The following is a 15,733-nucleotide window of genomic DNA, read 5'->3' as shown; positions in this document are numbered from 1 at the left end:
TCGCGAGATTTTTTAGAAGTAATTATTTGACTTCTATTTGACCTCTCGGGATTACTTCAATCTCATACCTCAATACATACCCGGACGTCAAATTTTTCGCTCTTTCAGAATCCGGTGTCAAAAATAGGGATTCCCATTTAAAAAAATCGCGTTGGCCTTCAAATAACCTTGAAGGTCAAGCTCAGCTGCGTTGTCAAAAATTGCGAGGAGTGTCTAATATCCCGTTATAATAAAGCCACGTGTCAATGTTAATTTTGGCGCGAAATTTGAATTTTTCTATGAGAATAAAGTTTTAAGCTTAATTAAATTCGATCCAAATGCCCTGAAAGATGCTTTTGAGAACTGAAATATTTATTCCATGCATTTAAGTTATTCAACTGCCTGGAATAATTTTTTTATTTGATTGCTGCATTTTTGTATAAAAAATTTTGATCAAAATCTTCATATCAATCAATTATTGACGGAAATGTACTTACCAGTAACGTACTGCAGCAAATCTGAATCGTTTGTTGAAAACTTAATATAAATTGCTTTTTATGATTGATACTTTAATGTCATCATGAAGTAAAATTCGGCTTCACATTGCTGAACTACAGTATTGCGAGGTCTAAGTAAAACCTAGCCAAATTCACATTTGAATGTCAAAAATTGCGAGGAGTATCTAATATCCCGTTAGAATGTAGCCACGTGTCAATCTTGATTTTGGCGCGAAATTTGAATTTTTCCATGTCACTATGTTATAAATTCATTTGATGCAGTTTATTTCTTGGCAAGTGGGACGGGTGGGTTTCCTCTATTTTAATCTTCTCCAAAAATTGAATTTCAAAATTTTTTAAGAACATGACCTTGTGAAGGTCATCATACCCTTCTACAGAGGTCATTTTTTGTATCACTTGTAATATAATAGCAAGTTTTTGAATTAAAATCAATTAGTTTGTATGCCCTGATATAAACTGAGTAGTAAACTGCATTATTATGAATAACAAAGAAAACACCCGTTTTTTTATTACAAAACATTAATTTATTAAAAAATACAAAACACTTAACAAACAAACAAACAAAAACAATAATATGTAAATTAATCTATTGTAGTCCAAGGTGGAACTGCAGATCAAGCCATTGTCAAGCACCATTAATAAACATTTTAGGTTAAATAAGGTGGCGAAATTCCATTTACGTTGATTTTAACCTTTATTAGATTCAATTAACTAAATAAAAAAAAAACTTTTTTTGACTTGTCTTTGTTCCGCCTATCAAATGCTTGGGAACAAACATAGGCACACATCACATCAATCAATCAATATATTATAATATAATTGTAATTAATTAATAATTTAACGATTAGGGTTTAACCAGAACACACAGAAACACCCCTAAAAGTAAAGCTGCTAACAGTTGTAATTTATGAGTTACATGCAAGTAACTCGGCAGTTTCGACTCTTTGAGCTCCTCAGGCTCCGTGGGCAAGAATAATATTATAGCACACATGCATATAATAAAAGTAAACAGGAAATTGTTTGGTGTGTGCTTAGATGGTTGTTCCTGTTGCTGAACTATCCTGAAATATTATTTTATTTTATTTATATATAGATAATATAATTTTTTTAAATCCTAACCTGGAAGTTTGAGCAACATAACCGGAGCGATTGGAGGAGCCTTCCTCACTGCAAAAGTCAAAATCTTCATCGTTATTATCAGGCTCTTCGATACCTGGCAACAGGACTGACTCTATGGTTTTTTTACCTATGATCTGTGAAAAACAAGGAGTCAATCATAAGAAGCTTTTATTAGTAAATAGGTATAGACAAATAATTTAATTGAGTGATACTCCTCCGATGAATAGTAAACTTTAGTCATCAAAAACTCACCTGAAGTTTAATGAGTTCTTAGTTAGTGTAGATAAGAGAATGGGAATTGTAGTGGTGATTAAATATGTGAACAAAAATTACCCCCAGTAAGGAAATATCATTTAAATATCTAGGATAGACCCTAAAATTACTCTAAGATTGTCTAGAATTAAAGAATAAAATTCTAAGTTCTGTTAAAGTTGCTTCCAATGCCCGGACAATGCTTTTGAGTACTTGCACTTAAGTCAATTAAATACTGACAAAAGGTCCAGAATATAACTACTTAACTTCAAAAATTAATTAGAATACCTATGTCTTATGATACTTAATTTCATACCTAAGAAACCTTCCAGGATACCAATTAAATAAATAGCAAATAACTCAAAACGTTTGAAGAATTGTACATACAATGCAACCAAAGTATGGACTTTAGAAAAGATTATTTTTTTGATCAACAATAAAGATTAATATAAACAATAATAATAAAAACTATCTAATCTAAGATCCAACAATGACTTTGGAAATAAATACTTGAGGACTGTTACATTATAAAGATCTCCCGTCTATATTAGTATTAAAACTTACAATAGTATTCAGTATTCAGTATATATATTACGGTAATTAACTAATTTACAAAATAAATATAGTATATAGAATATTCAACAAAATAAGATTTTATATCGCAATAAAGCACTTGAAGTATTAGTACTATCATTAAATATCCAGCATAAATAACAGATAACAGGTAACATCAATAAAATTAAGGACAACAATGGTTTAAAACTGAGTAACTGCAGTAGAAAAGAAGACACACTTTAAGCAAAGTCAAGATATAAAATTATATTGCACTTAAGCAGATTTTAAAACTCGTTGAAGTGAACTCAGAGAACAATGAAACAAATCTATACTGACACTATTTGAGGTAATCATCATTCTACCTATCGCACAGTTTTCACCATACAGTGTACGATGTTGTTCAAGGTATAATAATCTAGTCTGTCTGAGAAATGTAGTAGGAGGAACATTTAAATTAAGCTGACACAACAACTCAGGAGACTGTATTACATTGTTAAGAATCTTGTATGTTGTGATAATATCGCAGTTTTTACGTCGAGTCTCCAACTTTTCAATGTTCAGCAATCTATACATTTCACTGTAATTAATATCAATACAAGGAATATTAAGCTTGTAAGCAATGTATCTTATGAAATGAAATGTAACCAATGAAAAACACAGAAGTTTGATGGAATCAATACTGCTGAAATCATGAGTGTGCCTCTTAATAAAACCCAACATTTTGTAAGCCTTATTACACAGATTTTCAATATTTTTTGAAAAAGTCACGTATCTCTGATACCTTCTCAATAAGTGAACTCATTAGATGGTACTGATGAAATGGTGGACTAAAACTCCTGGTAAATTGAATATATTTGCATTTTTTAGCATTTAGGACCATTCTATTGTTCTTGCAGCATAATTCAAATTTGTGAAGATCAGAACAAAGTTACTGTCTATAATTCTAAAAATCTTAACATCATCAGCAAAAAGCAACACATTACAATAATCAAAACAATGAACGACATCATTAATAAAAAAAAGATTAAATAAAAAAGGGGCAAGGTGGGCACCCTGAGGAACCCCAGAAGTCACCGGAAAAGGACTAGAATAAAAGTTATTTATCTTTACAATCTGTGTTCTTCCAGACAGATATGACTTTAACCAGGCCAAAAGACAACCACCAATGCCATAGAGTGACAACTTTGCAACCAGGAGAGAATGAATGAATCAACCATAGACTTATAACCAAGGATAGACCAAACTACTCATTCATAAATCGCAATAAGTAGCGATCAGTCATGGAAATTTAGGAAAAGCGATAAACTATCGTTTGGCAACGTCGCACCGTCCGCTGCAGCGACTGCTGCTCTGATGTCGCCGTGAAACACGCATGCCTCAATGTATCGATTTTTCATTTCGGTCATTTCGTTTCAACAGCCATAGGCGTAGTTAATTTTTTGTAATACTATTTTTTCTTTTCAATATATTATTTATTTTAATTGACTTTACATTTAATAAATCCTTAATTCTTACAAAATATCTTTATCAACTGATAAAATATTGTAAATATGATATACAACCGGATGTCATTTGGATTACTGAGACAATTTGAAAATTTGTCAACAAACTTATACCTATTACGTGTGGCAGATAAACGAAAAAGTGGTAAAATGAAAGTACACACCCGTTTTATATCATAATAACAATAATAATAAATTATTATTGCCATACGAAACGTACGGGCTGGTTTTGGAGCGGAAATTTTAAAAATTGCAAAAAAAGTAGGTCGGCAGCAGGTTGAAATTTAAAGAGCTTGTTTATTTTCGTGTTAAGATAGCATAAACAAATTGTGTCTCTACCGCTCAGTGTTTTAGAAATTGAAGCTTGAATTTACGCGAAAATTTTCATTTATTTTTTTTAAATCGGTATAAAATATTATTTAAAATTGTTAAAAACCGACAGCTTTGGCCGGTAACATTGTTATGAATTTATTAATCAATTAATTAATTACATATTTTTAAAAAAAAATATTGTCTTTAAGACTCGAGGTATTAAGGTTCTCCATGGGATCAATACTTTTGTAATAATTGTTTTTTCCACTATGAGCATTTTATAAGAGATTCTTTTTTCTTATAAAATTTTATGGGGTATGCAGTAAAAACGAAAACCAAAGATTTTCTAAAATAATATATAAATTTATTCACATAAATAAATTCACAGTATTACTGTCATCACAGTATTAATCTGAAACAATTAATTACTAAGTCTGCTTTAGCAGCAGATTCAAGCCCATTTAGAAAAAAATACCCAACAGGCACTTTTCAAGAATCATTGATGGGTACCACCATAAACACCAGTGCCTCCTTAGCTTCAGGAAGGCTATCTCTGTCAACTGCCTTGGGCTGTAATGTGGAATGATCAGCTGAAACACTAGTACAGGACTCTGATTCAGCTTCAGAGGCAGTAGCTGTCCTAGAAGATGTAGGTGATGATCTCTGTATCATTTCTGAAGAGCCAGGTATGCAGGATAATTCATGATCAATATCTGGTGAACATTTTGCAGTAACATTACGAGCGACCGGCTCATTTTCTGTAAGCTTGGATCCACAAGGTGACAAACTGATGTTAAAACTTTGAGATGATAAGCTGAAAAAGTTTTACTTATAAATCTACAGCAATTATAGGTACTAATATACAAACGTGACATAAAAATTATATTGTACATATTATTGATAAAAATATGTACTATTAAGGTTTTTTCTTCCATTAAAGTAGGCTATACAGGGTGTCTTAAATGCCATGTGCCACTATTGCTATCTCGGAAACTATAAAAGATATATGAGGGCGGTTAAATTAGAAAAAGGTTGCCAATTTTGATGCTCACTCCAAATCTTTTACATTGTTGCAAAATTCATATTAGTTTCTAAATGATAGGAAACACTGTAAAAGGATTTGGAATGAGCATCAAAATTGGGAACTTTTTTCTAATTTAACCGCCCTAATCGCCTATCTTTTAGAGTTTTTAAGATAGCAATGTGGAACATGGTATTTAAGACACCCTGTATATATTTTGTTTTTTTTTAGGATATAAAGATTAGAGGGGAAAGATAAAGACTAAGAAATTTAATTAGTCATTATTATAGTTCAAATTTCAAGAACTGTTAATAGGATTTTTTTTAATAAAAATAGTAATGACTGAATTTCATTAAGAATTACTTAAGCAATTATTAAATAGACCCATATCGATTTTTATTATTGTAAAATGCAGGTTGTTTGAAGAAGAAAATTGTAAAAATCAAATCTATATACCTATACATACATATGTATATTTCAAAATGTCATGAGACTTGAAATTCCAATATTTTCTTGGTAAGTTTAGGTAAGTTTTTTTTAAATTTTTAAAGAATATAGCAAATATTTTAAAATAAGCAGAAAATAATTAACAAAATTCTTACTTAGTCGAAGAACTATCATAAAGAGATCCCACTAACTTTGGAAGGGAACCTGGCTTAAGACTTTTTTGTCATCTCGACTCTGAAAAAAGTCGGATGACTTCAAATGTTCAGAGCAAATCAGTGCAGATTTTGGTAATTGGTTTATTCAGCAGGTTCAGATGGAAATCTAAAAAATTAAAATCTAGTATTTATAAAGTACTTTAGGGGGTAAGTAATAAAATAACATTATTACTAGTCTAGAATAAAATAGATATTTTTAACGAAAGATTTAGGTACCTAATATTTGTTTCATGCAAACAAAATAAAATAATAAGTGTTTTTATTTTTATGAGTTCATGCAGGAAAATAAAATACCTACTTACTCTTACTAAACATTGCACAGCATGATAAATTTTCTTTACTTGCTTGGGATAATTACAACAAAAAAATAAAACAAACAACTTATTTTCAAGAAAAAATATCAAAAAATAAATTTGAAAAAAGCAATCACTTAAAAAAAGTTTATTTTACTATGGGCAAATGCAAATCCGAGGCAAATCAAATTGATTTTAGTATAAAAAGTTAAAAGTTGACCAATCCTTATTTTATAAAATGAGATAATGTTATTTTGCCTAGCATGTACTGTGCATAAAAAAACAAAACATACCGTAAACTTTTTTATTTAATTTCTTAATTTATTTTATTATACCTACCTAAAAGTTATATTATTTTATTTCGTGAATGAACTCACAAAATACAATATATAATATTATAAAATACACTACTTTATAGTGATAAAATGAAAACGACATTATTTTATGGTATGGTTTACTATCATTTCGTGGCGTAGCGCCGCCACTGATACTCAAAATCATGCTTGACGTAAATATTCTTGCTTACCTATGAAAATATACATTTTCCGACGTAGTACTCGTTCTTTGGCACACGTGACACTTTTTAGTCATGGTATTAAGTCTTAATAGTCCAAAACAACACAAAAAACGTTAAAAACAATCAAATAATCACAAAAAAACGACTATAAAGCTCGAGATCTCTGTTAGGCAACAGCGCACACGAAAAATGAATGAAATAGTAAAAATGAATTTACGTCGTAAACAGATGAGTTGCCACTTTCGTCACCAGGTCAGTTTGTTTCGGAAATTCCGTCGTTTTGGGTGCGGTCGTATAAAACTGGTATTTTATTGTATTTCTAGGTATTTAGGTACCTGAGGAACAAATTTTGCATGACACGAATATTTTAATTTTGATATGGGAACTTGTTACAGTAATTAGTGTGATAATTTGTGGATTATTGGCAATTAAATAGAAAAATAATACATTTTCCGGCGAAACATCTTTTCAACTTGGCATCATGGCCTTAATATCTATATGCGTGTATGATTTCATTTAATGTAAACATGCTGGGTCTATCCTTGGGTTATAAGTCTATGGAATCAACCGACATACCGCTCTCCAAGGCCCCCGACAAAGCTGTTTGGTAAAGCAACAAATTAGTGGTAATGGACCTACCCCTGACAAACCCATGCTGCTTAGTTGAGATTATGTTTTTAAATTTCTCTGATAAAAAATCTGTGACAAAACTTTCAAGTACCCTTTGCAAAGTGACAAGCCAGAGAAACAGGACGATAGTTTTTCACATCATCCCTCTGACCTGTATTCTTAAATATAGGAGTCAAATAATTTAACTTCAATGAGGTTGGAAATCTACCTGTCTTGAAAGACAAATTATAAATCAGCCATAATAGTGGACGTGCCAAAGCAAAAGCACAGTGTTTTATGAAGACAGCTGGTATACAGTCAGGCCCAGGACCCTTATTAACATTGACACTGGTTAACTTTTCAAAGACTTTTGTACATGCATTTCATTAATACCAAAAGAACATACAATATCAGGCTGCGTAAATTCCTGAACATCAAATTCATCATCAGGAGAGTAGACTGAAGAAAAATATTGTGCTAATAAAGATGCTATTTCATGGCCATTTTTACCCACTGCATCTAATTATTTCACAGTAGATGGAATACTGTTATTTTGTCTCTTATCTCTTATAAATTTCCAGAAATATTTAGGGTCACCGGAAATAGAAGATTGGGTTTGCTCAATATAGTTTGAGTAGCACTGATCGGCCTGATTTTTACAGATTGCTCTAAGATTACTGAACATTTTATAGTCTTCAACGGCCTTAGACTTTTTTGCAAGACATTTGATTTCAATTCTGCGCTGAACCATATTGGAAACTTGAATTTATTGTTAATTTTTATGATAGGTACAAAATAGGTGAGAGCGTTGCCCAATGCTTTATACAAACAGTCCACATTAGCGTTAACATCAGATATGAATAAACTATCCCAATCCGCATCAAGAAGGTAACTGCATAATCTGCATTCTTGAAGTCGTGTATTTCTTCACAATAATCAAAAGATTCAAAATTGTTTAACTTTATAAAAATCACCAATGCAGCATGATGTCGATCCCATTTAACTAAAAGATCATTTGAGCTTGATAGGGTATCATTACTATTGTTACTAAAAACTAGATCTAGATATACCCCGTTTGCATTTTGAATGTTATTGATCTGATACATGTTAAGGTATGGCATTGTTTCTATAGTAAAGATTCTGCAGGCCCCGCAACACCACTACCAAACATTCCAAGAGAGTCATTACACCAAGTCAATTTTGGTAGATTAAAATCACCGGCAATCAAAATTGAGCTGTCACCATAGTCTTCGGTCACCCTCTCGGTTGTCTCACAAAAACGTTGGAAGTCTTCGGGTTTAGAATTGGGAGGTGTGTAAAAGCAACAAAAAATTCGTCTCACTTTACCAAGAATAACGGAAACGCAGATGGCTTCAGATTCTTCATGAGCCATAGGCAGCAATTCAGACTCTAGAGACGAGCGAACAGCAATAAGTACTCCACCATTCCTGGTTTTACCAGTCCGTTCATGACGTCTGTCCCGTCTATAAATAGTAAAACTATGCAGACCCAGTTCACTGTCTAAGAAGTTGCTGTTCAATGAAGTTTCACTCAACATCATCACACCATATACTGAAGTTAAAGCATTTTTGCAAACTTCAACCCACTTTGTTCTTAAGCCATTTACATTCTGATAATAAACTGTCACCTCATTAAGAGCTATCAATTGCCTTGTATGTGTACATTTGGTCTTTAAAAATTTACACTTGAATTTCTGGGTTGGGTTGGGTTGGGTTTGGGATTCAAATGGACGAAATACAATTCCATCTGGCCAAAAAGATTGATCAGAAATTATGTCATAATATTTGTCACTTACACCAACTTTAAATGATTTTATGCCATTATGAGAAGATATCTTTGCCTGATTTTTGACAAAGTCAATAATGGTACTCTCACAGACTTCTTGGAAGCCATCAGATGTGACAATTGTACCGGACACCCTTCCAACATATCTTATGAGTATATATTCAAATTCAAATTCAAATTTATTAATCATTTTGGTTATATTATAACAATTTTTTTATTTTTTTTTTAACTTAATTATATTCAATAATAATAGTTAACAGTCATTGTTTTTAACATACACCTAGATGTTGTAACATCTGTTTGTGTATGCTGAGAAATCACAAAATTTTAGTAATAATATAAAATATAACTAACCATAATCTACAACTAAAGAAAAATTCTCCAATAAAATTTCCCTTCCCAAAACTATTTAAAAAAATTAAATTTATCTATATTTGAATAAATAAATTTTCTACAGACCTTACTAAAGTTTTTAATATTATTTATATTTTTTAAGCTGTTTGGTAAGATGTTATAAAATTTCGGGGACAAGTATCCTAAAAATCGTTGCCCTATAGTTTTTTTTATGTTTGGTATTTTTAGGTGTCTGTTTATATTATTTCGGGTTGTGTAGGAATGACTAACATAATTTTTGATTTTTTCTGATTTATGTGTATAAATGCATGTTGACAATATGTAAATTGAGCGTATATTAAAAATTTCTTCAGAATATAATTGTTGTGTAGAAAATCTTTTTTGTTTTTTGTATATAACTTTTAAAATAAAGTTTTGTACTACATTAAGTTGTTTTAAACAATTCTTGTATAGACCTCCCCAGACAATCACCCCATACCTTAACAAGGACTCAACCAAGGATTTATAAATTAAAATTAGTAGTTTTTCATTTAAGATATTTCTCAAAATATGAAATCGATAAATAAGTTTACGGATGTTTTGTGTTAATTTTAGAATGTGTTGGTCCCATTTTAAATGTTTATCCACAATGATACCCAGATATTTAGTAAATGAAACTTCCTTGATATCAATTAATTCAAGTTTAATTTGTTAAAATCTGGGGCGATTAGCAGCTGTTATAGAAAATGCAATATAGTTTGTTTTTTGACTATTGAGACTTAATTTAAAAGAATCCAGCCAGTTCTTGACTGTTGCTAGACCAAGTTCTGCAGTTTTTTTTGTGTCTCCCCAAGAAATTCCGTGAAACACCGCAACCGTGTCATCTGCATATGATATCAGTGACCCGTCATGAATTTTAAGATTGGTAAGAGCGTTAATATAAGTTATAAAGAGTATAGGTCCAATAACTGTTCCTTGTGGAATTCCAATTTTTATATAAGATGGTTCACTAATCTCATTATTTATTTTTAAAGACTGTTTTCTGTCCCCCAAGTAACTTTCAAAGACCCTTGACACTGGACCTCTAATACCATAAGATCTTAAAGTATCTAGCAAAAGCTCATGCGGTACAGTGTCAAAGGCCCTTGCTAGGTCCAGAAACACTGCCAAACACTTTCTATCACCATCAAAAGCCTGATTCATTCGCTTTGTTAATTCGCAGACAGCATCGGATGCGCTGAGCCCCCCAATGAAATCGAACTGATTTTGTGTTAATATGTTATTTTTTTGTAAATAGTCAATAAGTCTATCTTTCAAACATTTCTCGAAGAGCTTGGAAAAATTATTGATCACACTTATAGGACGATAGTTACCTATTTCACATTTATCACCTGATTTATATATTGGAGTGATTATTGATACTTTAAATTGAGTAGGTACTGTTCCTGTTTTAAATATTAGGTTGATAATGTGAACCAATGGTTCAATAAGGTAAATATGAAATTTTTTTATAAATTTTGAGCTAATAGTATCTATCCCAGGCGCGGAATTGTTTTTTAACGAAAAAATATGTTTAATTATTTCATTCCTATTAGTTGGTTTTAGAAACATTGAAGATACACTGTTATGATTAATTTTGAATTGTTTTTTTGGTTTTTTTATTTGGTTTTGCATATTTACTCCTACGTTTATAAAATACTGATTACTTGAAAATTCTTTGTTATTATTTTTTATTTTTATTATGTCATTTCCTTTAGTAGTAATTTGATTTGTAACCTCATTTATAACCTTATACATTTTGCTCATATTATTCTTAGATTCCTCAATTTTTGTTTTGTAATAGTCATTTTTACATTTATTTATTATTTTACCCAATGAGTTTCTGTATGTTTTATATTGTTGTTCTTTTTCCAAACTATAATTTTTATTTAATTTTCTTTTCATTTTGTCCCTATTTTTTATTGAACATATAATAGCAGCAGTTATCCAAGGTTTTATTTTTTTAATTATTTTTTGTTTTAATATTTTTGTCTCTTCACAGCTTTGTATAATATGTTCGACAACATTATAAAAAATTTTGGTTGCAATTTCGACATCATTAATATTTAAGATAGTGTTTTCCCAATTTTGTTTTATAAGTAAATCTTTTGCCTTCTCATTGTTTAATATTTTTATAGTTTTAATTTTTATATTATTGGAAACATTACCTGCCCGAACCTCGTCTCTAGCAAAATTAAGCAACACAGGATAGTGATCGGTGACGTCAGTTTCCAAAATAAAAGAAAGATGTTTATTTTTGTTTTCCAAAAAATTTTTTTTAAGGAAAATGTGGTCAATACAGGTCCTTGATGTTAATGTGACCCGTGTAGGACCAGTTATAAGGGAGTAGAATCCGTAAGACATCAAGAGAGCTAGGTAGTTATTTGTATCAGCTGAATTTTCAGATAGAGTATTTATGTTTATATCTCCCAGAAGTATTTCTGTTTGCTGATCACATTCACGTAATAAATAATTTTCCAGGTCATCGAGAAAAGACGATACTACCGTCGAGGGAGGTCTATATATACACGTTATGCCATATTGTATATCAGTTATAGCTAAAGTTATCCTAATCAAAGTAATTCCCGACCTAATTAGTTTTATATTTTCTACTTTGTTTATGTTTAAATTATTTTTTATATAAACAACCACCCCATCATTCTGGTTACAGTCTCCCCCATTATAATACATTTTAAAGCCCTCTATATTAAATTCATTACCAACCAATTGCCATGTTTCACCCAAAACAATAATGTCGCAGGATATTAAATTATATGTTTGTAGAAAAACTATCATTTGATCAAAGTTTTTTTTTAAACTTCTTATGTTAAAATGAATGATATTTAAGAGTTTGGAACCTATGTTAATTTTTTTGCTTACATAATCACAGTCCGTACTTTGTTGATCCGCATTATCTAAAACGTCCAGTTCCTGTAGCACTTCTACCTCTTGCCTATTATTTGCCATAACTTCCATCATAGTCAATTTTGTTTTTCAAAAGCGTGATTTGATGTTCAAAAGACGGACAAGTTTTGTCGTTTGCGGCATGATTTATATTGTGCTCCAAATTAAACTTTGCGTTTGCATGAATACAATTGATGCATTTTTTTTGGTTTTTTAGGCACTCCTTAACTGCGTGTTTCTCCGAACAATACTCACAAAAGACCTCATTCGGACATTCCGTATTTTTGTGAAAAAATCCTTGGCATTTAAAACATCTGGGTACACTTATATCTTCAAATACTGGGTAACGCTGCCATCCTATATATAGTTTCTTTACTGCAATTAACTTATGAAATAATTTGGCTGAACAATTTCCGTAGATAGTATAAGAATCTCTTTTTTTATTGAGTTTAAAGAAAGTTATTTCTAGGTGGTCCATTGCTTCAATAAAATGATTTTGTTCCCGGATTCTGGCCTCTACAAATTCACTATTTAAATCGTTATATATATATATATATATATAAACCATTTCTTATGAGTCACTGGTACTCCAGATAAATGTAGGTTTTTCCCTGTGCCTCTTGAAACAGCTGGCTTGGAGGCAGTTTTATTGTTAGGCTCCAAAGATGATGTTCCAGGGCTAGATTGTGATAACTCAGGAGTGATTTTAGAGGACCCCGAACTGGTTAGAGAAGATCCCAAGTTGGTTTGTGTAATGGCGAGACTGACCGCTGTCTCCAAAGCCTTTTTTGACACTAATGGCTCTTTGTGTGATTTTAAACCATTTGGTTGGAATCTTGACATGTTGATGTTTGAGAACTTTGAGTTCAAATCACTGGTGCTGGTTGAAGGAGCAGAGTTACCAAGCTTGAAAGTATTGCTGTCAATTTTGTTCAACATAACATTGACTAGCTCTTTGTTTGTATCATAAATATTTTTTGTAACTGATTCAAGCTTGGTGTTAATTTTGGACTACATAACATCAAAAAGACCTTGGATCATTTCTTTAAGTCCTGTCAATGTGTCATCAGTTGATATCACATCAATATTGGTACCGTTAATCTTTGCCTAAGTAGATATACAGCATTTGCACCAGGCAAGTAATACAGGTTTTTGCAATAAAACACATCTAACCTCACTTGAAGAAAGACCACTGCAAGATTTACAAATATTATATAATATTGATATTGTGATTATAATATATATATAATACAAATAAATAATATTGTTCTTACATGATTCACAGATAAGCTGAATATCCTTTACAACAAACAGATGCAACACTTTTCACAAATTAAAATGACGAAAAAATCATAAAAATGACTGCGTTTAAATACGGCACAAACAACAAAGTCGGGTGATGTTGCCGTGTACGAAATAGTACGAATAGTGTACGAAAGACTGTAATGGAAGTAAAAATAATGAAGCAACTTTGTCATAATCTTCAGATTATTTGCAGTAATTGGTATTAATTAATGTACTTATTATTCACATATTTATATTACTTTAGATTGTTTAGAAGAAAAATTCTAAATTTAATTAAATTTGATCCAAGTGCCTGGAAGATCCTTTTAAATACTTCAAAGATTTATTCCAGGCACGCAAGTCTTTCAAATGCCTGGACTAAGATCCTGAAATTACTTAAACATTTAAACTCAGTTAAATTATTATTTTGCCATTATGATTTAATGTATGGCTAATATGTGTAAGAAACTGGAAAACCCCTGCTCTGGCTCAAACTTGGATAGAATTCCTGACATATATGAATAATTACCTCATTCTATGACTTGACTTAAAACAACCTTAAAACCCTTCTCTTTTTCACTGATCTTGCTGAGAGTGGGAAGAAAAGAAATAGATTAATAGTTCGACAGATTTTTTGTTTCATCTAATTTCATGAAATGAATGCCTTGGCGAGGGCAGCAAGAGATACTAAAATCTTTATGGAAACTTTATCACGACCACTGATGTATTAATTCTTAATTCCGAGACAAGCTCATTGACTGTATCTGGTGCAAAAAAGAAAGAATCTTATATATATCCCAGGCATTTAGACACGAAGACTTATCAGGAGTATTACTGCTATAGAGATTAAATGGTATAAGATCAATGTCCATTAACTGTCACTTTAAGATCTTTAGTGGTCTAGTAAGAAATATCTTATTAAAGGCATTATCAATTGATATCGCTCGCAATGCTTTATATGACATCTTAAACTTGCAACTCTTTAACTCCTGTATTTTAAATGTTAAAAAACATATAAGTTACAAAAATGCAATTTAAATAATTAAAATTATCTTTGGTGGTATCAAAGGCTCTCCTTAAGTCAAGAAATATACTCATGCACTACTGGTCATCCCTACGCTACCTTTAACCAACACTATCTTATTGACCTTAAACTACCTTGCTCCAGAAGTTCGGTAATTCTTAACTTTATGCATTTTTCAAGCATTAGCTTTATGATATTGAAATGTTTTAATAACTTACTTGTTTTGTAACAGGATCGTGCATAACAATCTTAAATTTATCCAACTCATTACAATACATCGGAGTAGGTTGTTTGTGTGTTATAATCAACTCGATACTGCTTTGCCCCGGTATGCTGCCCTCTGGTTTATGTACATGGTATTTTTCCCAAGCAGAAGATAGGCAATGGACTAGATACATATAATAAAACAAAGATTACTGAAAGAAATGATAGTTTGAATAAATAAATAAATACCTTTGTACTTGATGGGAAAATCGTAGGGGCTGTAAAGGGTTAGCACTTGTGTGTAGCTGCTCTTGGTCCCCATGTAGAATCTGAGAGACGTGGGAAACGCGAATAATGGTAATTTTCGTACACTTAAGCTCATTTTTAAACATAAACTCAATATTGTTAATATTATTGTTGTGAAAAATGTATGACAACAAAACACGAATGACGTTTAACCTTAACCTATATATTCAAATTTCCAATAAGTGACATGCGCACTGGATTGGACGAAATGTTGCCAAGTCTGTATAGTTAGGAAAAATAAGTTTTAAATTACATAGCAGCAAAGCTTTAATTAATAGGTAAATATTAATTTATTATTGTATAATAAACTTCAATGCACGTCACTTGTGATGACTTTGTATCTCAAGTAATGTATATTTGTTTATATATTTTTGATTAAAGAAAATATGTAACAAGCGGCAACCTTACACATATCTAATAGTTCACCTGCATTGAACTTTATCATGCAAGGTAAGTTAGACTTGAAACTTATTGCAATAAATACCTACTACCCC

General features: G+C 31.1%; 1 protein-coding gene and 1 long non-coding RNA gene across 2 annotated transcripts; one reads left to right on the top strand and one right to left on the bottom strand.

The window, feature by feature from the left end:
- Positions 1-998: 998 nt before the first annotated feature.
- On the bottom strand, positions 999-15,403 carry LOC126734982 (motile sperm domain-containing protein 1-like). The gene is made up of 4 exons (XM_050438843.1): positions 15,183-15,403; positions 14,948-15,117; positions 1,617-1,750; positions 999-1,558 (listed from the first exon to the last, which is right to left on the bottom strand). Exons 1-4 carry the CDS (start codon positions 15,313-15,315, stop codon positions 1,342-1,344), a joined length of 654 nt encoding a protein of 217 aa, XP_050294800.1. The 5' UTR covers positions 15,316-15,403; the 3' UTR covers positions 999-1,341.
- LOC126734983 (uncharacterized) lies at positions 2,429-3,904 on the top strand. Its single transcript, XR_007660242.1, has 2 exons — positions 2,429-3,262; positions 3,320-3,904. It is a non-coding gene; the product is annotated as an uncharacterized LOC126734983 (long non-coding RNA).
- Positions 15,404-15,733: the final 330 nt, after the last annotated feature.

This window comes from Anthonomus grandis, chromosome 4, assembly GCF_022605725.1.
Source record: "Anthonomus grandis grandis chromosome 4, icAntGran1.3, whole genome shotgun sequence".
Taxonomy (NCBI): Eukaryota; Metazoa; Arthropoda; class Insecta; order Coleoptera; family Curculionidae; genus Anthonomus; species Anthonomus grandis.
The sequence above is the reverse complement of the archived record's forward strand: the minus strand, read 5'-3'. Positions and strand labels throughout refer to the sequence as shown.

Bases quoted from the DNA above. Each gene is read 5' to 3' on its own strand.
- LOC126734982 (XM_050438843.1), bottom strand. From the start codon at position 15,315: ATGAGCTTAAGTGTACGAAAATTACCATTATTCGCGTTTCCCACGTCT. The intron at 1,751-14,947 runs GTAAGTTATTAA...TGTTTTTCACAG, and splicing joins ACGATCCTGTTACAAAACAA to ATCATAGGTAAAAAAACCAT. The intron at 1,559-1,616 runs GTTAGGATTTAA...ATAATATTTCAG, and splicing joins TATGTTGCTCAAACTTCCAG to GATAGTTCAGCAACAGGAAC.